The sequence below is a fragment of the Pseudophryne corroboree genome, chromosome 3, assembly GCF_028390025.1.
Source record: "Pseudophryne corroboree isolate aPseCor3 chromosome 3, aPseCor3.hap2, whole genome shotgun sequence".
NCBI lineage: Eukaryota > Metazoa > Chordata > Amphibia > Anura > Myobatrachidae > Pseudophryne > Pseudophryne corroboree.
In genome coordinates this window covers 251467414-251494213 of record NC_086446.1, presented here as the reverse complement: position 1 = coordinate 251494213, position 26800 = coordinate 251467414, and the positions used below count along the sequence as shown (strand labels likewise).

General features: G+C 41.5%; 1 protein-coding gene across 14 annotated transcripts in view; it reads left to right on the top strand.

The window, feature by feature from the left end:
• Positions 1–26800, top strand: part of BCAS1 (brain enriched myelin associated protein 1) — a 267020-nt gene that overhangs the window by 137776 nt on the left and 102444 nt on the right. For 12 of the 14 annotated variants that reach the window (XM_063959000.1, XM_063958999.1, XM_063958998.1 and 9 more), the window contains exons 7-8: positions 16397–16546; positions 18347–18382. In XM_063959000.1, the coding sequence (XP_063815070.1) occupies positions 16397–16546; positions 18347–18382 (186 nt within the window). The remainder of the gene's footprint in view (positions 1–16396; positions 16547–18346; positions 18383–26800) is intronic. The other 2 variants (XM_063958997.1, XM_063958993.1) reach the window with 1 other exon arrangement.

Below are 26800 nucleotides of genomic sequence, written 5' to 3'. Positions count from 1 at the left end.
GGCCAGAGAGAGTGACAGATAGAAGGTGATAAGCAGTGGATGACAGGGTGATGGGGAGAGGCAGAGGGTTACAGGGAGAATGTGGCAAGCAGACAGTGACAGGGAGAAGCAGAGGGTGGAGAGTTGATGAAAAAGGAGAGGCAGTGAGTGACAGGGCGAGGCGGTGTGTGAGTGACAGGGAGAGGCGGTGTGTTAGAGGCAGAGGGTGGACAGTAGACAGTAGAGGGTGATAGGGAGATGAAGAGGGTATCTAAGGTCTCTATATGAGGGAGTTAAGAGGGTAAATTGGGCTGAAAGGGTTCACTGGGACATTAAGGGAAAGTATCAGTGGAGAAGACAGACAGACATGGGGGTTTAACTATAGAGCTGAGAGGAGAGAGAAAGAGTGGGGGGAGATGGGTAGAGAAAGAGGGGGGAGAGGTAGGAAGAGTGATGAGTGATACAGAGAGAGAGGGAGGAGAGAAAGGGGGTGTAAGAGAGAGAGAGAAGGGAGAGAGAGAGAGAGAGAGAGAGAAGGGGAGAGAGATGATCCACCCACTCTTCTGTGGGTCTGGTGGACTACCCAAAAACTTGAGAGTCTCCTGAATTTCCTGGGAGACTAGGTAAGTATAGCTTTGCTTCTTGTATGTACTATTTAAAAACTGTAGCTTGGTGACTAGATCTATAATGATGCAATAACATGTGCGCTTGTGTAAACAAGCAATAAATAAATAAAACAATAGAAATAGCATTAAAAGTATATAAAAGTAATAAAATTGGTTGCTGATTAACATTAATGTTCTAGCTCTTTTCAAATATTTTGTGCACCTCTAAGAAACAGGGAGACCTGAAATAGGTGATGTATGGCTGGAAAGCCTCTATACCATAAACTTGTTCTGGAACTTCGGTCCAGTTCTTCTGTAGCGCCTGCGGTCTCTTCTCCCAGCTGATATCTCCAGTGTCTGTGCTCCATTCTTAGTGGGAGCCAGATCCTTGATAATATACCCCAAGTACAAACAGCGTTGCAACTAACCAGCACCGGCGACTGAATATCCCTAATACTGACACCATCCGGCCTCCCCCAGCTCCTAACGTGGACCACAGAGACCAGGGCACTAGCAGGGAGAAGAGAATGTCAGCTCTAAAGAAGAACTGGAGGGAAGTGAGAGGATATAAACAACCTATTCCTGCACTCACCCAGCCTCTTAGAGGCGCAGAAAATATTGGAAAAGAGCTACAACATTAATGGTAACCAGCAACTAATTTTATTGCTGTCATTTGCTTTTAATGCTATTGTTATTGTTTTATTGACTTATTGTTTGCTGACACAAGCTAACATGTTATTGCTACAGTAAACACACACATAGCGCTCGTTTTTCACAACAGTTCCATTAACAACCTAACTTGACCTGCTGTAGCACTCGCCAGAGCAAGTCTGGAATACAATTTATAGATCAATAATTATGTAAATCTGTAGCGAACAAATATAAATATGTTCTGACTTTTGTGTGCTGTTAAGGACCTTGCTCCTTCCACTATTTAAACCTCCCAATCCCTCCACCCCCCCCCCCCCACACACACACACACATACACATGCATACATACACACATACAAACACACCCTTCACACACCCTCTCAACATGACACTGTCCATGGCACATCCATCCCTGTCAACACTAGCAAAATTGCACAAAGGTCAATGGCGCAAACATGATGAATCATTCTGAAATACTCTGTGCCAATGGGAGCATTGCAGTAATCTCATTGGCTACAGGTTGTCTAATACTGTCAATTTATAAAAATGGAACAAAGGGAGAGTTCTGAGTTGGAGACTTAGGGCCTAATTCAGGCCTGATCGCTGCTGTTTGTTTTCGCACAGCAGCCGATCAGGTCTGAACTGTGCATGCACCGGCGCCGCAGTGCGCTGGCGCATGTCAGACAGCTGATGGCCATCTCAGCCCTGCGATCGCCTCTGCCTTAATGACAGGCAGAGGTGGTCGCTGGGTGGGAGGGGGCGGGCTGTCGGTGTTGGGCCGCCGTTTTAGGGGCGCGGTCCAGGCAACGCAGGCATGCCTGGACCGTGCGGAGGGCAGGCCACTGTGGCTGTGTGACGTCACACCAAGCCAATGTGACCCAGACAGCGATGGGTAGCTCCATGCCAGCGCGCAGGAGCTGCACTGGTAGGGAGCTACTCCTCAGGTACAAAGGCATCGCCACTGTGCGATGCTTTTGTACCTGTGCAGGGGGAGAGGGGCAGAGCAAGACATGCGGGGTGGACTAGCCCTGTGCTAGGCGTCCCCCCGCATGTCTGAGTAACTGATCGTAGCCATGCAAAATTTTGCACGGCTACGATCAGGTCTGAATTAGGCTCTTAATACATTAAGATGCTCAGACCCTAAACAAGTACTCCTTAATAACTAAAAGTATGCTTAAATTGGTATTGTACAGTAGTTATTGTCTTGTTGTTTTGATGCTCTTATTGAGTACTCAGCTTTATACCTTAGCTGGAAAGTGTCACTGTTGTTATCGCCTACAATTTGCCAAATACATCCTATAAGAACACACTGCACTTCAACATAGTTTGTTTTATACACATTGCCACTTACAGCTTAGCTGTCGCAAACACTCCATAGTGACAGGCTTAATGTGTACTGAATGAACCTATACCAATGAAACCTATAAATTCACTAGGAAGTCTGGTTGAGTGCACAAAATGGCTGCCTTCGCAAATCATTCTTATGAAAATTACAAACCGCAACCGATACCAGGGGCATATGCAAATGTCCGCAGTAATTTTCTTTTTCAGTAGTGTGAGAAATTTCATCCAGCTGCAAAGATTTTGCTATTCAATTGACTGCGAGGAATTTAGATGCGTTAATTTCTCTAGTATTTAACACATTTTTTTCTTGCAGCCTCAGAGCAGTTGTAAAGTAGGGTAGATCATTATTTTCGGCTAAAAATGTTGGGACTTGGTTCAGGATCCAACCTCCCAATGATCCGTTAGATATTTTCAGTTAGCTTAACTGGGCCAATGTCATTTTGGGGTGAGAATCTGCAAAGAGCACAGTAATAGGTTACAAGATGTGGGACAGGTATATGGTGTTGTTATATGGATGGGACAGGTGTTTTAAATGGGATTCAGCATACCGGTGTTTGGGATGCCGGCAGTTGGAATACTGACATCGGAATCCCGAAACTGGTCAGAAGACCGACAATGGGATCCTGACATTGATCACAGTGCCGGCGCTGGAATCCCGACTGTACATATCCCGATCGTAAGTATGCTGGGGAGGGTTATGGTTAGGCTGCAAGGCAGGGGGGGATAGGGTTAGGGTAATGTACTAACAGGGAGGGTTAGGCTACGGGGAGGGAGGGTTAGTCATTAAGCGGGAGGGGTTAGGGTTAGGCTATGGGGTGGCGGGGTTTGGTTTAGGCAGCGGCTGTGTATGAAGGGTTAGGGGGTAGAGAGGGAGGGTTAGTATACTCATCTAGCAGGTTTCGGGATTCTGTGCAACCCAAGCACCGGGATCCCGATACCATCCCGTTTTAGACCTTGCAGGTGGTAGTTACAGGTGTTTTGTTTTTTGTTTTTTAAAGTGATTTAAAATTACTGAAACATTTTCTAACATGCATTTTTAAGCATCCCTAAAAATAAGTAGGGCATTAGTTGCTTTAAAAAAATGCTTTCTATAATTTTTAAACAGAAAAATCATCCATGTAAAAGAAATTAAGAGGTCCAATTAACTTTCTCTGGGACAGTAATAGATATTAATAATATTAGTAATAGATATTAATGATGGTATCCAATATTAATTTGGCTTTTTGTAGGATACAGGCTGATTTCCACCTTTCTTTAAAATATGCAGCTTGTTTTTGAAGTAAAAATCATCATCCCTCTCCAATTTTTTTCCATCTGGATAGTACGAGTATCAGGAGTGTAAATAGAAATTAAGTGCAATAGGTGCTATAATTTTGTCGCTAAAATCTCTTGGACAGTTGAATATGCCCCCAGGACTTTAAGACTAGTAGCTCAGTATTAATATATCATGTGCATTATCCCCTGGACTACATATTTTTGCATTTTTGTATATAAAGTTGGTCCAACACATAAAATGGCTTTCTCCACTATGTAATTCACTTTACAGTTCTAGCATTTTGTTCTGTAATACAGACCTTGTAACTCTGAGTATAATGAAAGAGTTTACGTCCAGGTCCTGAACCAGAAATTCACAACTGACAACGCAGGGGAGCTGTACTGGCACAGTCTCACATGCAGCCATAACCTTTAATATAGCCTCATATGCATTTGCATATCCTGCTGAAGAAATCTTGTTTATTTTCCCATGTGCCTAAGCAAGCAAGCCAAACCCAGCAAGTGCATTAGTCTGCACTCCGAAGAGAACTCTGTAAGATTCCATGCAGGAGGAAGTTCCAGCTTGATGAGAGACATGTAGATATTACTTTGGTAATTGTCTGAAATAGCCAACTGCAGAATACTTATAAGGGCATACTGAATTAAGTGCAGGATTTTGCCTGCAAAAAACCCCACAGACATCGCCTGATGTTGAATTACTGTGGGTATACATGTTCCAGATACCCACAGTATTCACTTAAGAAAACAGTGGTCTCAAATTTTATTTGTGGGAAAAATCCCATGGGAAGGGTCTTTATTTTGTTTAAATCAGCAGGGTTTAAGGGTTAGGGGTAGTGTAGTGTAGTTCAGTGTGTGCAGGGAGAGCAGTAGTGTATTGCATGCGGGAGCTGGTGCATGGTTAGGGGGAGTGTAGTGCAGTAGAAGATTTACCACAAGGCAACTAAAGTGGATGCTTAGGGCCCTGTAAGTCCCAGGGGGCCCACTGACAAGGCTGCATAAAGAGCATTTCTGGCAGTTTGCGAGCTCCACCAAAATTGTCCATTAGTTAGGCTGGCTGAATAATAATAATAATAATAATAATAATAATAATAATTTTATTCACATAGCGCTCTTTCTCTAATAGGACTCAAGGCGCTTAACAGATACATAGCATAATATAGTACAGAAAATAATGAAGTACAGAACAGCTTTTCATAAAATACAGAAGCATGAAGATACTAAAGGGACATTATGGAGATGCTTAAGTAAACAGGAAAGTCTTTAGTATACTTTTAAAGAATTCTATAGTTGGGGCCTCTCGCACTGTGCGGGGAAGTGAGTTCCATAGAGTCGGAGCCGTATGACTAAAAGCTCCACCCCCAGATGAATTACGGGAGATTCTAGGTACTGCTAAAAGTCCTTAATCTACAGATCGCAGTAATCGAGTGGGGCAGTATGGGGTCAGAAGCTGCTTCAGGTACCTTGGGCCCTGGTCATGTAATGCTTTGAAACTCAGTAAGCCAATCTTGAAAATGATTCGCCATCTTACAGGCAGCCAGTGAAGGGAGTAGAGTATGGGTGTTATGTGGCTAGAACGGGGCTGGTCGGTTAACAGCCTAGCAGCTACGTTTTGCACTAGCTGTAAGCGGTGCAATTCTTTTGCTGGGAGACCAAGGTAGAGGGCATTACAGTAGTCTAATTGAGATGATACAAATGCATGTATGACTTTTGACAGATCATCTGAGGGAATTAAGTGCTTGATTCTGGCTATATTCCTCAAGTGAAAGAATGAGGATTTGATTGTGGCTGATATCTGATGTTTAAGTGTCAAGCCACCATCCAGGACAACGCCAAGATTCTGCACACGATCAGTGGTCTGTAATTCTGAATCCCAGAGTGTAAGTCCAGTTGGTTGGCTATGCTGCAGTCTTGTCCTTTGATGTTGCGGTCGTATCATAAGGACCTCTGTTTTATCCGGGTTCAGTTGCAGCCAACTGGCGCTCATCCACTCCTGGAGCTCAGCTAGACAGTCATTTAGGGTTGCTATTGGATTATCAGTGCCCGGAGCAAAGGACAAGTACAGTTGTGTATCATCTGCATAGCAGTATTACACCCAGCGGGAGCATGTATACTGCAGAAAGCATGGGGGATAGTAGAGAATCTTGTGAGACACCACATGGCAATGGCACTGATGGTGATGAGTATACTCCAGATGATACTCTCTGTAACCTGCCTGTGAGAAATTATTTGAACCAGCTAAGAATACTCCAATCAGGTGGGGGGGGAGGTGTTTGTGTGTGTGTGTGTGTGTGTGTGTGTGTGTGGGGGGGGGGGGGGGGGGCAGTGTTATTTCAAGTACAGTGTATAACATCCGCCATGTACAATAATGGCTGGAGGGGAGGTACACACTGACTGGTGATATATCAATATGCTATTGCCCTCTATTTTAAGAACTACCATTTACAGGTGATGCCTGCTGCAAGCAGTAGGACACTGATATATAATCAATATAGTCACACTGACTGGGGGGTGTAATAATTTGTATTAAAAGGGATTGAGGAACCTGCTAGGCTGCCACATTAATTAAGGGGGACGGACGGGTGTAGCACTCATTTATAATGCAGTCAACACTAAAGTGATTGGGTGTAGTAATAAGTATTATAAGGTATGGGTGCCTGCAATATACATCAGTGCATCCCCAGCCACCCACTGATTGTAACATGCCCCCCATCCCTTATTAGCACATCCCCAATCCTTATAATACCCATTATTGCACCCCTAAGTCAGTGACTGTATTGAATACAAATCAGTGCCCTTAGTGTGACTCCATTATCAATGCCCCCCGTCCCCCCTCCTCACTGATTGTAGCAGAAACTACAGTCAGTGAGGAGGGGCACTGATATATAATCAATACAGTCACTGACTGAGGGGTGTAATAATAGGTATTATAAAATGCCGTTTTAAAATGCAGTCAGTGAGTGAGGGGGGATAATAATGAACATTTTAGGCAATGGGGCTTGCTACAATCAGTAAGCCTGGGTCACTTATATACTGAACTATGCAGTCACTGACTGAGGGGTGTAATAATGGGGTATGGAGACCTGCTACATTCAGTGAGGGAAGCACTTATCTAAAATGCAGTAACTGAGTGGTGTCATAATGGAAATTAGAGGTGAGGGGGCATGGTACAATCAGTGAACGGGGACGTAGTATACTGTAATAAAATACAACAAGGAAAAACAACAAATAATGTAAGGGGCATAAATCAGGAATGAAAATATAGAGCTATACATTGTTTAAGGGAGGGGTCCCTAAATCAGTATCTTACTTAGGGCCCCATGAGGTCTAAATCCACATCTGGTGAAGTGTAGTGTAGTGTGTGCGGGGAGCATGTGCAGGGTGAGCAGTTATGTAGTGTGTGCAGGAAAGGGTGCAGGGTTAACCCCTTCAGTGGCAATATTTTAAATTAAAAACACACCCTGGGGTGTGTGTTTTTAAATTAAAGTGGGAGAGGGGGGGAAGGTGCATGGGGGGGGGGTGGGGGTCGACTGATCGGGCAGGGCGAGTTAATCGCCTGACGATCAATCGCGTGGGTCGCCATCCCCAGCGCTGATTCCCGGCCGCCTTGCAGCACCTGGGAATCAGCATAAGGCACTTTCCTGCTAAGCCCACCCCCCGGCCAATAGGATATATAATAATAATAATAATAATAATAATAATAATAGTATACTGATTCCCGGGCGCCGTGCACGCTGCACAGCTGTCCCTGGGATATCGGTCAGTAGTATGCCCGGAAATCTTTCCGGGGTTGCCAGCTCTGTTATCGCTGGCAAGCCCGGAAGATTTCCAGGTATGCCACTGAAGAGCTTAAGGGTGGTGTAGTATAGTATAACTTCCAAGGACTTGTGCCCAGTCCTTGGAAGCTTCTGTCTGCACAGGAGGAGGACAGTGCTACAGAATTAATCTTTAGGGTGGTACTCAATGGGCTCCAAAGGAAGTCCCGACAATTTGTCCTTAAAATATGGATTTTAGAAAAAATTGGACTTGCTCTGGAAGTGCTCATAATAAACACTGGGACAGCTGTATTAACCTGGAGAAGGCATAAGGAAGTGATAAACTAGTGATAAGTGCAAGGTGATAAACGCACCAGCTTATCACTTCCTTATGCCTTCTCAAGGTTAATACATCTGCCCCATTGAGCACTGTGTGAAAAGAAAACTATTTGCACCAAATTAAATACCAAAACATTGCACTTAGGGGAAAACCCTGGTGTGTGAGATTTTTTATAATGTTTGCCAGAGCCGGCCCTAACCAATATGATGCCCTAGGCACCATCACCCCCCACCCATAGCAGTCCTTTTTTTCCCCCCATCCCCTGTAATTTAAAAAAGAACAGTGTGCATATTCTGCGCACAGCCCAAAAAGGTATGTGTTTTTGCTGGCAAGGGGCATGGCCACACAATAGTACCCCCAATTCAACTTATGCCTCACAGTAGTGCAACTTTATTCACAATTTATAATGCGATAGTGTCCCTTATTCACATTACATCACACAGTAGTACCACTTTACCTTATATACGTTACTCCTCACAGTAGTGCCCCACATTCACATAACATTATACTGAATTGCTGCTTATTCACATTACACCACACGATATTGCTCTTTATTCTCATTACACCACACCATATTGCTCCTTATTCACATTACACCACACCATATTGCTCTTTATTCACATTAGACCACACAGTAGTGCATTTATACACATAATACCACACAGTAATGCCACTTACACATGACACACATTATTAATGTCCTTATAAACATAATGCGCCTTACACATTATGCCAACCCTTATTAATGCCCTTATACACATAATTTCCCTTACACATATGCCGAACATTGTTAATGCCCTTATACACATAATGACACACATAATGTCCCTTACACATATGCCGCACATTATTAGTGCCCTTATACACATAATGACACACATAGTGCCCCTTACACATATGTTACACATTATTAATGTCCTTATATACATAATGACACTTATAGTTCCTGGCGTGAGTCAACTGGCAGCTCTGCTAACGAAGGGTGCCTATTTTTTATGAAAATGCATATTTGCATTGCTATGAGGCTAGGATACACAAGCAGCTTCTGCTGATTAAAATGATATACAGCATGCCTATATACTGTGTGCGACTGTGGCTGTATCTGCATACGAAATGCTACACACAGAATATAGGCATGCCGCATATCATTTTAATCAGCAGAAGCTGCTTGTGCCCATAGGCATACCAGATGACCTAGGCAATTGCCTAGTTTGCCTATGCCTAGGGCCTGCTCTGATGTTTGCTCTCAATTGAATATGCCCTATACTATGCTGTAGCTATTACAACAATCCCTACTAGTATATAAAAATGAAACGTATGTTTGCTGCTCAATCACGGCCAAACCTTTTAATCGAATGTCTTGACAATTGGCATAAGAACAATTTAGAGGCCGGGTTAGAACATAGGCTATGTGTTATCAAATAGCTCATACTTGCATTAATGGTTTTTATGTATTGGCACATCAACTCCACCTCGCATGCGTAGCTCAGAACCCACCATACAGGACACATAATAGGGAGATCTGTAGTGCTGCCAGTCATGTGGCCATTCACTTGAAATATAATGCACATTTCATTGTAGTCAACATGTGTAGGAGTCTTCTGCAATAATCCTGTCATGTCTACTAATAGCTGTTCATTAGAGTCCAGCAATAACTTAACGTGGAGATGCTGTCTGAAACTACTATTCATAAGAGCTGGCAGCCCTCACAATGCAGTTAACTTGTTAACTTGATAAATGATGGGATGTGTTTTTTAAAAACTACTGACACAATTGTTTGAGCTCCTTTGTGTTGTGATGTTTGGTCACAGACTTGCATAGGATGCAGTGGGTACTAAAACTAGTTAATTATAAACACAATCTATTGAAAGCTTACAGTTATCAACTGGTTGCAAATTATTTCCAGGAAAACAGTAGCAATATACTGTATATACATACTGGATAGTCTGAAAAACATTTTAAAGTAGACTTTTATCCATTCCTGCCTACCCTCCTGGAACTTGCGGGAGAATCACAATCTTTGGGATGGTCCCCTGCACCCCCAGAAGAGTGGCCGGATCTCCCAAATCCAGTCCACTTCCTACTGAAGTAGACAGGGTGGGGAGATAACAGCGGGAATTGTGGCTCATTTAGCCATGCATCTTCCTCACAGACCGCATCCTGTCATCTTCCTAATGAAGTGGCAGGATGGGGAGATAACACAGGGAATCGTGGCTCATTTAGTCATACCTGTTCCTCACAGACCCGTTACTCTTGGCATTTTTACTGTGGTTGGGGTAGTGCCTAAGTATCATAGCCCGGTACACCCCCTGGAATTGCCTGCAGTGTCTCTACTCTGGGCTTGTCCTGGAGATGAGCCTTACAAAGTTGGCAGGAATACTTTTATCATCAAATATATGAGGGAATTCAATTAGCCACATTAAATTACCACGGCTAATTGATCCCTGGATTATAATTCAGTTATCGCCGATAGACGGCACTATTGGGAATTTTGTTTCACCTGCCTGGAGGCAGGAGAAAAAAAATCCCAGATAAGTGCTATATTTACGTGGTTGCGATCGCGATAACACATGGATCTGGGAACTTATACTGGATCCTATGTGTTTTTGTGCAAAAACAGGTAAAAAAAACAAACAGTATAATTGATTTAACCCGACAAAAGAACCACAGTAAAATGGGAATATACTGCGATTTATTACCATTAAAATGGATTGCTGGTAATTGAATTTCCCCCTTAACCTGATATGTGTCTTGGATCTCCCTGGTTAGCCATTCCCAGCTTAAGGTTTGTGCCCTATTTCTTAACATTGGCAATTAGTTAAATTTTTCATGCTTAGTTAAGATAAAGGGGAAGTGATGAATGGTAAAGTGGATGTGGTGATGACACAATATATATCTGGCTTTGGGACACTTTGTGACGATACAGAAAGGAAAATAGGAACTGTTTCCATGTCGCTGTGTGTCGGGCATGGCATGGAAACAGGTTTGTATGTAGAGGACTTATAGCAGAAACAGCATTGGATTTAAATAACATAGTGCATTGTTAATTGTATTGTTTTTGAAAGCTGCTTAGTTCTCTTAGTTAGAAAACTAATTTAATAATTATGTGTGGACATTGACATTAAACCTGCAATCATAATGGCTCTCATTCATGATTGCAGGACTTTCTTCAGGCTGCACCCACTCTGTGGAATGACGTATCACTAGACTCTCCTCTACTCCCCAAACTTTCAAGCGTTCCCTGAAAACTCACCTCTTCAGCAAGCTTATTAAATTCCAGAACCGATCACATAACCTTCATAAACTTTCCTATCCAATTACATCCCCTCTGTACAGTCGACATATATCCTCACATATTTTATCTTTCCCTTCCTTCTGACCACGGTTCATCATTGCTGTGTGACCATATCATACAACCCACCAATTTGGTTGACCTTTATGCAATAGATAGCACCTATCCTTGTGTATCTGTGCCTACTTCCCTATAGATTGTAAGCTAGCGAGCAGGGCCCTCCTAACTCTATATCTGTCTGTTATTGCCCAGTTTTGTTTTATCATTGCTGTTTCCACGCAACGGAATTTTATGAAATATATAAGATATTGTTAATAAATAATAACTAAATAAATAAATAATAATACATAAGAAGGATCATTACACTGCCAAGTTATCAGTGCAAGAGCTGAGGCTGACAGATTTGCAAATAAACTATTTACTAAAAATGTGCTCATGTTCTAGTACATAGATAAAACCTGCATTCAGTTACTTCAGGATAAATGAAACAATTTTTCTATGGGAATATAGGATCATCTTTTGATGGCATTTGGCTCTGCAGCCTATAGGATACGGCGTTATAATTTTTGACAAAGTATCCCTGTCTGGTAATGAGTGACTGCACGAGTGCAGCCTAATGCCAAGTCCAAAGCCAGGAGCACGTACATGATCACTTTCCTTCCTAGACGACTGATGCCCATGTATATACAAAAATAATGAATGAAAAATGTTGATACGAAATGATATTTATCAGAGCTAAAATGCGGGGCATAGTAAATAAGGCCCTATGTGTTAATTACTATACATATATTAATCCTCAGAATTGCCTTCCATTGCATATAACTTTCACACATTGGCTTAAAATAATACAATAAATATTGCTATTCTAGATTTATGGACTGTTGTATGCGGGACTGACAGCTGTGATGGCATCTGCTACCTATTACTATAACAGGTCTGCTATACATGGGATCACGTTATTAGAGGATCAGGGCAAGGACAGTATAGGACTCTACAGAGAAGTATACTGTAGCTCAGGTTACACATAATGCTGGCGTTACAGAGAGACAATAGTAATCACTGACTCCAGTTAGTCACAAGACTTCAGTGATCTTGCTATTGCTTCAACCAACAACCCATTCCTTCAGGCTGACGAGCTAAGAATACAGTCTACTTGTTTAAAATGGTAACAGACAGTTGATCTAGCTGCACTCTATACTGTCAGTTTAGGTTAACAAGCAATACAATTATATTTTCTGGTGAGGTGTATTTTACAAGATTTAAGCTAAAATGAATTGCATTTAAGAAAAATGAAGAGTTAAATGAATGACAGGGGAGGCCTATGCTGCGTTTTAGTCAGACCAGCAAACCCAGAAACTTAGGAGGAAACTGATAATCAGTATACTCACTGGAGAGTGGGCAAGCACTGACCAGTGCAGAGATGGTTAAATCAAACTGACTGAGATACTAAGTAAGACATCTGTTGCCAAGCATGGTTATCCTTAAAAGCTGGGGGGTTATTTACTAAAATTTGATCTAGGGAAAGACTTTATGATTCTTCCAAATCGATTGAAATCGATTCCTTTCGGTGTTTCTAACTTTTTGAAATTTGTCTTATTTACTAAAAATAAATTTTGCATTTAATTTTGAAATTGAATTTGATGTTGATTCATGTTTGGAAGGGATTTAGAATTGAATGTATGAAATCCCTTACTAAATTTGAACCTCAAATCCCCATTGAAATCCCCAGTAAAAGCGAATGTAAAATTGAGTAGAACACCCTCATTGCTTCCTATTGGTCCAAATGTATCACATGCACACAAATTAAAGGGAAAGCTCTCTCTCTTTACATTGTTTTAAACATAAAAATATAACTTATGTATTTTTTTAGTTTTTGTTTTCAAATTGTGCGTGATTATGCAATTGACGGCAGCAGAGCACAATGTCAAACTTTTTTGCAAAATTATATAAAAATATGCATTTTGAATAAAAAATGTATTTAAAAAAAGATGCATTCTGTCATGGATTGGGTGGCAATATGTGCCTCTTTAGTCAATGCTTTATTAACACATACTGGTATCATACACAACAACCATCCCTCTGGCATTTGTCCCAAAAGATTTTTAACAGACAGGGATGAATTGCTGAGAATGTAGGCATCATGGACTGAATCAGGATAGGCAGTTACTTCACTCATGTTTTTGGGAAATGTCAATGTATTTTTCAGCAAAATTTCCCAATATTGTGCTCTGGTGCAATCTATTGTAAAATTAAAAAAATCATTTTTATGTCTATAAGTATACATATGTGCTCTATTCAACTCATGAAGCTGCTGATGGTGCTCAGATTGATCTTCCAGGGTTTTCTCAGTCAGGTGCTGTTTTGCATTTGTTGTTTTGCTGTTGTGTAGGTAGATGCACAACATACCATAGCCTTGGGCATCCATTTTTTCTGCTTCCACACTGCCCTCTGTGTTTTTGGGTACTTAAAAAGTAATCAATACCAATTTCCTATCTTTATAATGGGTTTAGAAGCCAAAATCGAATGTCTAAAATTGTTCTGAACATTTGGAGATTTGAGGTTCGCCTTGAGGTTTGATTTTGAGATCAATTTCAAATTAAACTTTAGTAAATTTGGGGAATTCATGTTGTTCTATGGTAAAACAATGATGTTTTTCAGAAATTCGATTTCTATTGTAATATGACTTGAATATGCCTTTAGAATTGATTTGACATTCGATTTGAGCTTAAGTAAATCTGTTCAACCCAAATCGAATGGAAATCAAATTGAAACAGGATGCCAAATCCCTTGAATCACCAAATTTGAAATTTAGTAAATTTTGCCCCTGGACCATTAGGGTGCCTTGAGGACCGAGTTTGGAAACATCTGATTTAACATGTTGGTTTTTTTTTGGGGGGGGTTCATTTTACTTCATCCTTGATATACCTGCATAGTACATCCTCCAATTCCACAGAATTACAATGTATGCAGAATCAAGCACTAATAACTCAAGGCCCACGTCATACAGACCTGAGCAATATACTGGGAAGATATCGTGGAGGTGGGCACATATTACCTCAAAACTGAAGGTGTGAACCATGGGTCTTCAACCTGTGGCCCTCCAGCTGCTGTGGAACTACATATACCAGCATGCCCTGCCACAGTTTTGCTATTAAGGTATGCTAAATCTGAGGCAAGGTATGCTGGGATGTGTAGTTTCACAACAGCTGGAGAGCCGCAAGTTGAAAATTAATGGTGTAAGCTCTGCCAAAGGAAAAAAAAATGCAATTTTGTGTGTGTGCTGTGCTAGAGTCTTCTCATTATAGTTCTGCGTCTCTACCTATAGGCTAGTGCACACCCATAGCGCAGTGTACATTAGCTCATGTGTAGTGCAAGTGTATACAAAACTCATAAACTATATTCAGACATTCAACTCTGGAACAGCCCCAATGTGTTCAGTCACAAATGAAAATCTATTCACTAGCCCCCAAGTGCAACTTTATGGGGTCTCATACAACACATCCATGTGGTTTAAAAATACTAACTTCTCAATATTGACTACACGGAAGGGTTAAAAAATAGGAATGTAAACGACTAAGGGGCCTATTCATGAAGCAGTGAAAAGAGTGGAGAAGTTGCCCATGGCAACCAATCAGCTGCGACGTATAATTTTATAGAATTCACTTTTTAAATGTTACCTCAACCCTCATTGGTTGCCTTGGGCAACTTCTCTACTCTTTTCACTGCTTCATGAATAGACCCCTAAGAGGCATACTGACTGTCACTGTTCTAGAAATATACATACAAATTCAGTGTAATGTCAGTATGCAAGTACAACATGGAAAGTAAATCCATAGAATGGCGAAACAAGAAGATGGTGCAGGATTTTGTCTTGCTTTGCTCATCTCTACAATATACCAATATGGGGTACTGTATACTAATGGCATATTTAACATCACATATTGCTGTCATCCTAAATTCCAGACACAGTCACATAAATGCCCAACTGCACAATAATATTCCTTTGTCATTATTAAATGTAGCTATGAACACAATGTCACTTTTATGCTGTGAGAGCAAATCCACGCTCTTCTGTCCCCTGTTCTCTTGCCAGCACTGCTACACGCTCAGTGGGTCACACTCATGAACACTGCCACTGTGTTTTCAGCTGCACGCCCTCACTGATCAGCTGAGCTGGCAGCAAAACAAAGGAAAGGAAGGTAGAGCGGTAAAAGGCATGTAATATACTGCAGCCAGCTTACTGTGACATTCAATTCCCTACATTACTACCAACATGGATCACCTGTGTCGCAGAAATTAGAGGTGGCAGTATAGAAATGTGAGTAAGTGAGTGAGTGAGTGAGTGAGTGAGTGAGTGAGTGAGTGTGCTCTTTATTCATTCCACATATTTTTGGATGTGCTTGCATGATAAACAATGCTTGATGATTGTGCCAAGCTGATGGAAGAGCAAGGGAAATACTGCCTCCTTCATTTATGAGTTGAAGATGACAACTTGACCTTGTTGTGCTGTTGTACCTATGTTAATCTTTAGCACTCACGATAAATGGTAAATAGCACCATATATCATCCAGATATGTTTGGGAAAAGACAAATTCACAAACAGTTCCCACTCTTTTACTATGCTCTGTAGGTTTATAACAAAGTTTTGGTTAAGTATTATTTAGTAATATAATCCCTCTGGACTTGACCAAAGATAAGCAGTGGTTTCATCCAATTTGCCTGCAGCTGCAATAGTACATATGTACAGACTTGCTTCCTGTTTTCTTTTCACTGATGTACAAGTGTCCATGTGATTTTCTATATGAGTTTGCAATTGCTCAAACACACTCCACTTACCTTCTCTGCCCTGTCTCTTTAAACAAGATGTATATGCATGTGACTTACTTTCCAGGCAGCACAGGGCGATGTTACACAATTTACTGTACACAAATACTGTACACAAATTTCTTCCTGCATCAGCCCAAAGTGGGGGCCGTCTGTATAATCTATGAGGTGGTGGTAATACAGAATGCCACAAAAGGTAGCCTTATCCATGAATGAACCAGGCATTTTGAACAATGTGCCATTACAGTATTTTTACTGTGTTTTAACATCTGACAAATAGAGGCCTGAGGGAATGATATGTAACCATTGTGTCTTCTCCAATTCTGACCGAAAGAAAAAAGAAAATGGAAGACTCAGAAAATCATCTTCCAAAAAGGAGAAAACCAAGAGCACTGTGCAACAAACTGCAGAGACATCGGATAAGGGGCTGAGAAAGTCTGAGAGCCCCAAATCTAGGACACTTAGCAGATTGTTTAGGCAGAAGGTTGGTATGTGTGGTGAGACCGATAAGAAACACTGATGCAACAATCTGTAACATCCAGTACCACACTCTCTGTTGCACAGTGTTTCTCTGCTGACCCACTAATCCGTGTAAGGTCATCGCTCAGTCTCCTACATGTGTTTTAGTTGATCTTATTAGTATTCATTTATACTAACAAGTGTCATCATAACATCAGATTTGTAGTAACCACAAACTCACAATTACTGTGCTTTGTATTATCTTTATTTAATCCCAGCATTTCCAGATTATTCACAATTGAATGGAAATTGTATCTAATTGCTTTTAAAAGACTTCAATGGTCAATAAAATATGTGTTTCTTTTCATCAGGACACCACTTTGTGGTGTCCTGAGTCTACTTACCAATATTTGTCCTGAGTCTACTTAACAATATTTATAATTGACTACTTACAGTATTTTGCATGTACAAATAGGAAACATACAAAAATAACACTAGATGTACTTACATGTTTGATTAACTAGACAAAGAATTGCACAGCCAAGAATGCTCTTGTGGCTGTGATAGATACATTGGGATGTAGCCTCTATATATTTGTCAATCCATCATATAAACCAGGGTAACCCTGAGTACACTTTAATTATTGCTTATTTGATGTATAAGTTGAGAGCAAGATTTCATATATATTTGTGGTCAATTGTGCATCATTAAAATTTTTGTCTGAAAACATAATTAAAATGAAACATATTAAAATGTTAGTTACTAAGAGGCTAATCTTGAGTTGGATACAAAGAAATAAAAGTAACTTTTCACTTAGCACACCATGTTGCACTGCAGGTGGAGCAGACATAACATGTGCAGAGGGACGAGCCTAAACTAGAAACTAAATTGCAGTGTTAAAATAAAGCTGACCATTCATGTAAAAGTAGCTAGTATTTACCCTGCATGCAAAAAACATAATTAATGATTACAAAAAATAATTTGCATCGCAACATGGCTTGTTCCACATAGTTATTTGCTTTTTTTTTGTTTTGTTGTGTTCCCAACTCAGAACCAGAACCTAAATGTCTACAGTGTTTTAAAAAAAAATCCATATGATTAACATGATTCCATATTTCATATTCATATTCAGTCATATTCCATATTCATACCTCATTGTTTGGTGGTCCTAAATTTGATGTTTAAAAGTTTTATTTTTGTTTCCGGTTAGTACTGAAGTAATTATAAATTCCAGAATGTTGTTAACTGTAGACTATTGATCACACAAATCATGCGTCACTTAAGACAATATATTTTGTGTCAACGTAAACTAAAAATTGTGAGCCCCAGCGTTCTCTTGGCATTTTATAGATTGTAATTTTAAGATTTCACAAATATCTTAAAATCGACAGCATGGCTCACTCCTCAGTGATGTCCCTAGTTCCTTACGGATTGATAAGGTGAATATTGTGTGGTCTTTTAATGGTGCTCATTGTGTTTAAGAGCTTACGTCAGACAGAGACTCCTACAGTATGCTACACTTTGCCAATTACCATTTTTAGCTATATGTATGGCAGCAACAATTTAAAAAGAGTCCTTTTGAGAAGGGTATTTCAGAACTTAAATATTAAAATGTAAAAATAATCAACTACTGTTATGTAGATTCACCCTGAAGGTCTTACAATGCATGCACCATCGTGTTTACAGCATCTCCATTCTGCTCCTTAATGCTTACTAAACTGTGTAACTTACTAAACTTTGTAAATTACTGATCAGACTGTTATTTACCATACCTCATAGCATTATCACTTACTGCTATAATTCATTTGTTTATTTTATGTTACAGACAAAAAAGGAGGAACAACAGCCGAGTAGTAGCAACGTAAGTATGGATTGTGGTTCTTACTCTAGAAGACATCTCTTAATGTCTCTGTAATGATACTGTAGTTTAAATTTACTAACTTCCTCCGATTAACATGTGGAGCTAAATTTACTAACTAGAGGGTTCGGTCTGATTTCAGTTAGACGGGTGGTTAGAGGGTGGTTTTTATTTCTAAACAAAAACTACTATCGATGCCTATCTGACTATATATTAAAAACCACTGTGACGAGAACCATTGTTAGAAGATTCTGTAGTCATATTCATTTAATGGTGCTTTTATATTTGTTACTGAAAACTCCATTCAGTTGACATCATAGAAAGAGACAGCTGGCCACTTCTTCTGTGACTTTGTGGGTTGTAAGGAATGTAAGTGGAGAGGAGAAAGTTGTAGGAGAAAGATATAAAGTGATTACTGATTGTGATGAGTTTTTTCTAAAGTTGTCTTATTTCGTGTTCCATATATTGTCTATTTGAGGTTTGTGTTCCTTATAGGGGGAATTCAGTTAGCTGTAAAAAATGTGAATTTACAGTCATTCGCTGTAAATTCACAAAAGCTCCTATTCAATTGTCTGTTAAAACAATTTTGCTGTAATTTTTTGCCACGAATTTCAATTCACCAACTCTGAGCAGGTGATAAACAGCAGGTGACTATTTTAAGTAAAAAATGTTGGGATTTGGTTCTGAACCCCTGGGAAAAACTCCTGAATGACTAATTAGACACTTAGAAGTTTTTAATTATTTTTATTTGGCAAATAATGACATGTCATTTTTGGGGTGAAAAAGTGCAAAATTATGGAAATTGGGGTACAAGATATGGGGCAGGTGTATTGAGCTGCTTTATGAGTGGGACAAATGTTTTTAGACTTGCAGGTGGGAGTAATCGGTCTGTTTCCATTTTTTTTAAGTTACCCAAATATATACTTATACCCATTTTTATGTACCCCATGTTTTATTTGAGCACTTATTTTGCTGAAAAAAATAGCTTTCTATCATTATTTAACATTTTGAAAAAATGCATATAACAGCCATTTCACCCAATTCAAGTACCAGAAATAAGTTTATTATAACCAATAATAAACTTTTATATTTTTATCCCATGTTAGTTTAGCTTTTTTGGGGGGTAAGGACTGATGTACCCATTTTTCACTTTTGGTACCAATTTTCGTAGTAATCCCGTCTTCGCTCATTTGTATTTCAATAGGGCGAATCACGGGAGAGTGCATTCCCGCAAAAAGTGGCAATCGCCGTAAATTGCCACAATTTCACCGCTAATTGAATTCCTCATTAGTCTGTTGTTTGAGTCCTGTGTGTATTTTTGTTTGAGTATGGTTTGAATTTGTTTGTGCTTTATGTTTTATTTTTTAGTGTTATATATTTTTGTTTTTGTTTGTGAGGAGTGTAATTTTGCCCCATAGTCCAATTGGATGAATTTCTTGTCAATCAATCTTGTCTGTCAAAATAAGGTTACCAGCTATATTGCCTGTCTGAACCAAGTCATTTTTTGGTGGCAGGTTTGTTCAGGGTCAGAACAGGGCATTATGCCAGGTCTAGCAAGTAGAGCACTACCTAGAGCATCGTAAGGATGCTTTGGGCTGCTCTACAGGCTTTGTACGGCTCTACCTGCTATTTGCTGCATTGTGTTGTTCCAGGTACTCTGCAAGGCACATGCAGGTGCAGTGGGGCAGCGATGGTGCTGCCCACAGGGTCCTGCATTTTGGGGAACTCACCACTCACGCATCACACAGCCCTAGCTATGGGCCTGGGGTTTGCAAATGATTTTAAAAACCATTGCTCAAAAAATCGGGTTTCTATTCTATTCACAGAAATGATCAGATAGGTCCATCTTCTACAAATGCTGAGTGGTCGACATATAAGTTTGCTTGTTGTAGAGATACATATAGTAATTTGTCATGCAAATTTTAATATACTATAGTGTTATAAACAAAACTAAAATAGGAACAGAGATGGGATGGCACTTCCGGTTTAATTACAATATGATCAGTTAAATGACTGTAATTTGAAAAGGTGCTTTCAGGAGGAGTGGGTCTTAGCAGTATAAATGTCTGCAAATCAGTACAGACCATGGGGTATATTTACTAAGCTCCCGATTTTGACCGAGATGCCGTTTTTTCATCAAAGTGTCATCTCGGTATTTTACTAAGCACTAATCACGGCAGTGATGAGGGCATTCGTAATTTTTTCCAAGTTCAGGTAAAAAATTACAAATGAATACACCATCGGTCAAAACGCGGCTGTTTAAGTATGAATCTCGGTCATTTACTAAGAAGTGCAAAGCAAAAAAAGAACAAACACTGCCGTGAAAAATTACAACTCGTAAAAAAGTGCTAAAAAAAAACAGACCTGCTTTTTTTATTCGTGATTGGATAGGCATGCACGGATCCATGAGATCCGTGCATGTATATCAGTGGGAAGGGGTGGGAAAGTGCTTATTTTTTCAAAAAAAATTGCGTGGGGTCCCCCCTCCTAAGCATAACCAGCCTCGGGCTCTTTGAGCCGATCCTGGTTGCAGAAATATGGGGAAAAAAATGACAGGGGTTCCCCCATATTTAAGCAACCAGCATCAGGCTCTGCGCCTGGTCCTGGTCCCAAAAATACGGGGGACAAAAAGAGTAGGGGTCCCCCGTATTTTTAAAACCAGCACCGGGCTCCACTAGCTGGACAGATAATGCCACAGCCGGGGGTCACTTTTATATAGTGCCCTGCGGCCGTGGCATCAAAAATCCAACTAGTCACCCCTGGCCGGGGTACCCTGGGGGAGTGGGGACCCCTTCAATCAAGGGGTCCCCCCCCCCCCAGCCACCCAAGGGCCAGGGGTGAAGCCCGAGGCTGTCCCCCCCCATCCAATGGGCTGCGGATGGGGAGGCTGATAGCCTTTGTTGTAAAAGAAAAGATATTGATTTTAGTAGCAGTACTACAAGGCCCAGCAAGCCTCCCCTGCATGCTGGTACTTGGAGAACCACAAGTACCAGCATGCGACGGAAAAACGGGCCCGCTGGTACCTGTAGTACTACTACTAAAAAAATACCCAAAAAAAGACAAGACACACACACCGTGAAAGTATAATTTTATTACATACATACACACATACATACATACTTACCTTAAGTTCCCACGCAGGTCGGTCCTCTTCTCCAGTAGAATCCAAGGGGTACCTGTTGAAGAAATTATACTCACGAGATCCAGGGGTCCAGGCTCCTCGGGAAATCCAGGGGTAATCCACGTACTTGACAAAAAAAACAAAACGGTGTCCCGACCACGAACTGAAAGGGGACCCATGTTTGCACATGGGTCACCTTTCCACGAATGCCAGAAAGCCACTCTGACTTCTGTCTAAGTGGGTTTCATCAGCCAATCAGGGAGCGCCACGTTGTAGCACTCTCCTGATCAGCTGTGTGGTCCTGTCCTCACTGACAGGCAGCACACGGCAGTGTTACAATGTAGCGCCTATGCGCTACATTGTAACCAATGATGGGAACTTTCTGCTCAGCGGTGACGTCACTTTAGGTCAACCGCAGGGCAGAAAGTTCCCATCATTGGTTACAATGTAGCGCATAGGCGCTACATTGTAACACTGCCGTGTGCTGCCTGTCAGTGAGGACAAGAGCACACAGCCGATCAGGAGAGTGCTACAACGTGGCACTCCCTGATTGGCTGAAGAAACCCACTTAGACAGAAGTCAGAGTGGCTTTCTGGCATTCGTGGAAAGGAGTCCCATGTGAAAACATGGGGCCCCTTTCAGTTCGTGGCTCGGCTTTCCGTTTTCTTATTTTATGCAAGTACGTGGATTACCCCTGGATTTCCCGAGGAGCCTGGACCCCTGGATCTCGTGAGTATAATTTCTTCAACAGGTACCCCTTGGATTCTACTGGAGAAGAGGACCGACCTGCGTGGGAACTTAAGGTAAGTATGTATGTATGTGTGTATGTATGTAATAAAATTATACTTTCACGGTGTGTGTGTCTTGTCTTTTTTTGGGTATTTTTTTAGTAGTAGTACTACAGGTACCAGCGGGCCCGTTTTTCCGTCGCATGCTGGTACTTGTGGTTCTCCAAGTACCAGCATGCGGGGGAGGCTTGCTGGGCCTTGTAGTACTGCTACTAAAAACAATATCTTTTCTTTTACAATAAAGGCTATCAGCCTCCCCATCCGCAGCCCATTGGATGGGGGGGGACAGCCTCGGGCTTCACCCCTGGCCCTTGGGTGGCTGGGGGGGGGGACCCCTTGATTGAAGGGGTCCCCACTCCCCCAGGGTACCCCGGCCAGGGGTGACTAGTTGTATTTTTGATGCCACGGCCGCAGGGCACTATATAAAAGTGACCCCCGGCTGTGGCATTATCTGTCCAGCTAGTGGAGCCCGGTGCTGGTTTTAAAAATACGGGGGACCCCTACTCTTTTTGTCCCCCGTATTTTTGGGACCAGGACCAGGCGCAGAGCCCGATGCTGGTTGCTTAAATATGGGGGAACCCCTGTCATTTTTTCCCCCATATTTTTGCAACCAGGATCGGCTCAAAGAGCCCGAGGCTGGTTATGCTTAGGAGGGGGGAACCCACGCATTTTTTTTTATTATTTTACAGTGTTTAATTAAAAAAAAAAAAAAACCCCAGCACGGATCACACAGATCCGGCCGAGATTGATTGTAAAAAAAGTCGGCAGTGTTTTGCTAATCACTGCCGTAAAAATAGGTAAAAAACCACGAATGACATCGACATCGGAAGAAAAGAAAAACCCGAATACGACAGCTTAGTAAATCCATCGTAATCAATTCAAAAAGTTGCAGTTTTACACTGTCGATGTCAGTCGTGATTGAACTTGAACATGATTCTGAAAATTACGAATCTTAGTAAATAAACCCCCATGTCTGCAGATAGGAATGCATGCACAGGGGCCACAGTTTTATCTCACGGCGGGAAATTTCAAGCAAATGTATGCGTTTTGGGCATCCTACATAAGGCACCTAAGCGCAATAGTGCTGTCCAAGTTGCACCAATGCAGTCTAACCATGCGAGCACCATCCACAGTTATGAACACCACCATTTAAACATTGTTGGCGCTGCCACTCATTGAACCACCTATGCTGCCACATATTGAACCACCTACACTGCCACATATTGAACCACCTATTACAACATAAATGACCTACACTTACTATATTAGCATTGCAGAGAAAAATTTCTGAACTAAGCCCCTACTTACCAGGTGTAGAATAAAGAGCCCACTCAATGATAGCCCAATGTAATATATATTGCCCAGTCACCGGTGGAAAATATAAGAAACTGTAAAATACTGTCTATTCCCATTTTCCCTATTAACCCTGGTCTCAACAATGCTATCATCTTGTTCTGTATTATTGGTTGACAGCAGTTCTAGGGGCACATTACTGTTTGGCTGTTATCCAATAATAGAAGAGACTAGAAAGGATCAGTATCCCGATTGAACTCCCCCTCCAGATTTCAGTGAAGTAGTGGGAATAAAGCTACTATCAGCCTGTAATTGAACTTCCTGATAGCAGTTCCCAGACACAGTAGAGTAGGGGTGATCAGGTGATCTACAACCTTTGGCATGCCACTCTACCCAAAAAGGGAGAATGGCATATTAGAAGGGGGCATAGCCTCAGAGTAAGGCGCATAGGGACTGGTCCGCTGGAACCGCACATTGTCCTCCACAGGAATAAAACATTCACATTTTCCCCCACAGGAAACACACACACACCACCCAACAGTCTTGATCGTCCCAGGGTTTCAGCATCAGCCACACTATGCCCCCTCTGAGTATGGTGCAATCGAGCCAGCCCTGCTTCCTTTGCCCCCTTAATCCAGTGCTACGGAGGCTGTCACGTATGACAGCACCAGCCAATAAGAATCAGCCTGATACCGACTGGCTATTGCTGCCACAGTGACAACTGACAGAGACAGCTAAGGCTTGAGCTTGCAGCAGCTTCAGTTCAGTGCAGCAAGCCGTTAAGAATCAGCCTGATTGTTATTGGCTGCTGCAGGATGTCCACCGTGATCAACAGGTCAAGTGTTCGCAGTTTACCAGATGATCCCAATCAACTCTTTGGCCACCCCTTACTTAGTGGCTTTCAATCCAAGCACTTCTGCTGGGACCTGAAGTGATGGAAAGTAGGAGGGTTTGTGGTACTGGGAATCATGATGTGCCCCTAAAATAGCGGCTGACTTTGCCTCCAGCTTGCCCTTGCCCTACCATCCATCCACTGCATATTTTTGCAGCTATTAATGAATCTGGTTAAGGTTGTGGAGCATATGCTGTATAACTTAACATTATGATAGTGAAAACCCACTAAAAACAACTTAAATACTTCAAAATATATATATAATGCAAAATTACTTCATACTGATATTTATTAGAACTGTGCTCCGCTGAGCAGTAGCGATCAGTGAGGTTCATTTTTGCTGAAAACCATTTTAATTAATTAGTTCACTAAAGTTTCATTGAAACAAATTCATTTTAATATACAATACATTCATCCAGTGTAACGTAATGGGATTCATTTCTCAAAACTCAAATCTAAAACAGTGTCTAGAAATAAAAAACAGATGCGTGGAATGGGTAAACAGGTAACAGGTGGTGTGTCCGTAGATTAAACCAGTGTACTGTAGATACAGCCTGATAATTGCTTATCAGAGTTATGTAGCCCATACATTTGTGAGATATGGCATACAATCCTTCGATTTCGACAGCATCTGTGAGAGAAATCGAAGGATTGTATGCACATTTAAGGTACCATGCAACACGATGCGCGGGCACGCCGCTCGAATATCGCGTCTCATGATAGTATGTGCTGCACTTAATATTTATCGCATTGCAGTGCGATTGCATGCGTTTTTAAAAACACATGCAATATAGCGCACTGCGATGTGCACCCGCCGGGAGCGGCCCGAGGCTGCTCCCACTAGGTGATGATGTGCCCATCACATGATTACAATGCGATCTATCGCATGATCGCATGGTAATCACTTTGGCAGTTCAGGTACGATTTCATCACACCTGAACTGCCGATGCGATGCCCCGCGATGTCGCGGGGCATCCAACAAGTGTATGGGCACTATTACAGACATCGGACGTATTCCTCAGACTTTGTAAATGGAACATTAAACTATGGATGGAAGGAAGTTCATTAAACCATGAAAATATACAAATATGAAAATCAAACCATAATAATGTTTCAAAAGTTTTATCACAAAAGATACATTAGATTTTACAGTGCAATATATTGTTACAAATAGCTTATCTGTGTAGGAAATTATCACACCGGGGGGGTCATTCTGACCTGATCGCACGCTAGGATTTTTTGGTGCTCTGTGATCAGGTCAGAACTGTGCATGCGTATGCACCGCAATGCGCAGGCGCGTCGTACGGGTACAAAGTGGATCGTTGCTGAGAGATGGATTTTACAAAGAATCCATTCGCACAGCCGATCGCAAGGAGATTGACAGGAAGAGGGTGTTAGTGGGTGTCAACTGACCATTTTCTTGCAGCGGTAGGGAAAACGCAGGCGTGTCCAAGCGTTTGCAGGGCGGGTGTCTGACGTCAATTCCGGGCAAGAACAGGTTGACGTGATCGCAGCGGCTGACTAAGTTCTGAGCTACTCAGAAACTGCACAAAACTTTTATGTACCGCTCGGCTGCACATGCGATCGCACACTTGCAAAGCTAAAATACACTCCCCTATAGGCGGCGACTATCTGTTCTTAGTGCTGCAAAAAATAGCTAGTGAGTGATCAACACGGAATGACCCACCTGGAACTCTTCTTTCCACTACTTCAGTCTCAGGTTTTCTCTGCAGTTACCTGAGATTGGAGTAGTGGGAAGTGACCTTGGGTGGCAAAGAAGAATCCCTTCCAGGAATACTAGGAGTGGACTTTAATCATCCACCTCCATGAGTCATGATATACATAATCCTTTAGACATGAATAATTTTATCTCCAGTATGTGCACTTGTTCTGATTAGTGGGCACACAAGCCACTAAATAGTTCTCCATCAGTCACTCTCAACACTATTTCAATCTTTACACACAGATTGGAGCTCTGTTCTGAGTCCTCTGTATTCATATATCTAATAGCCCATAAAATTCTTATAGCAACAGTATAAAGATAAAATAAGTGCAGTATAATAATAAGTTAATCTCAGTCTGTGTGAGGGTATGGGTCGTTGGGTCTACCCAACTTAGGTCGACACTCATTAGGTCGACATTGCCATTAGGTCGACATGGGCGTTAGCTCGACATGTACTAGGTCAACAGGTCAAACGGTCGACATGAGGTTTTTGACTGTTTTTGATGTTGTTTTCGCCGTAAAGTGATGGGGAACCCAAATTAGTGCACTGTGTCCTCTTGCATCTTCGGGCAAGATTACGGTTCCAATCGTAGTCCACGTGGAT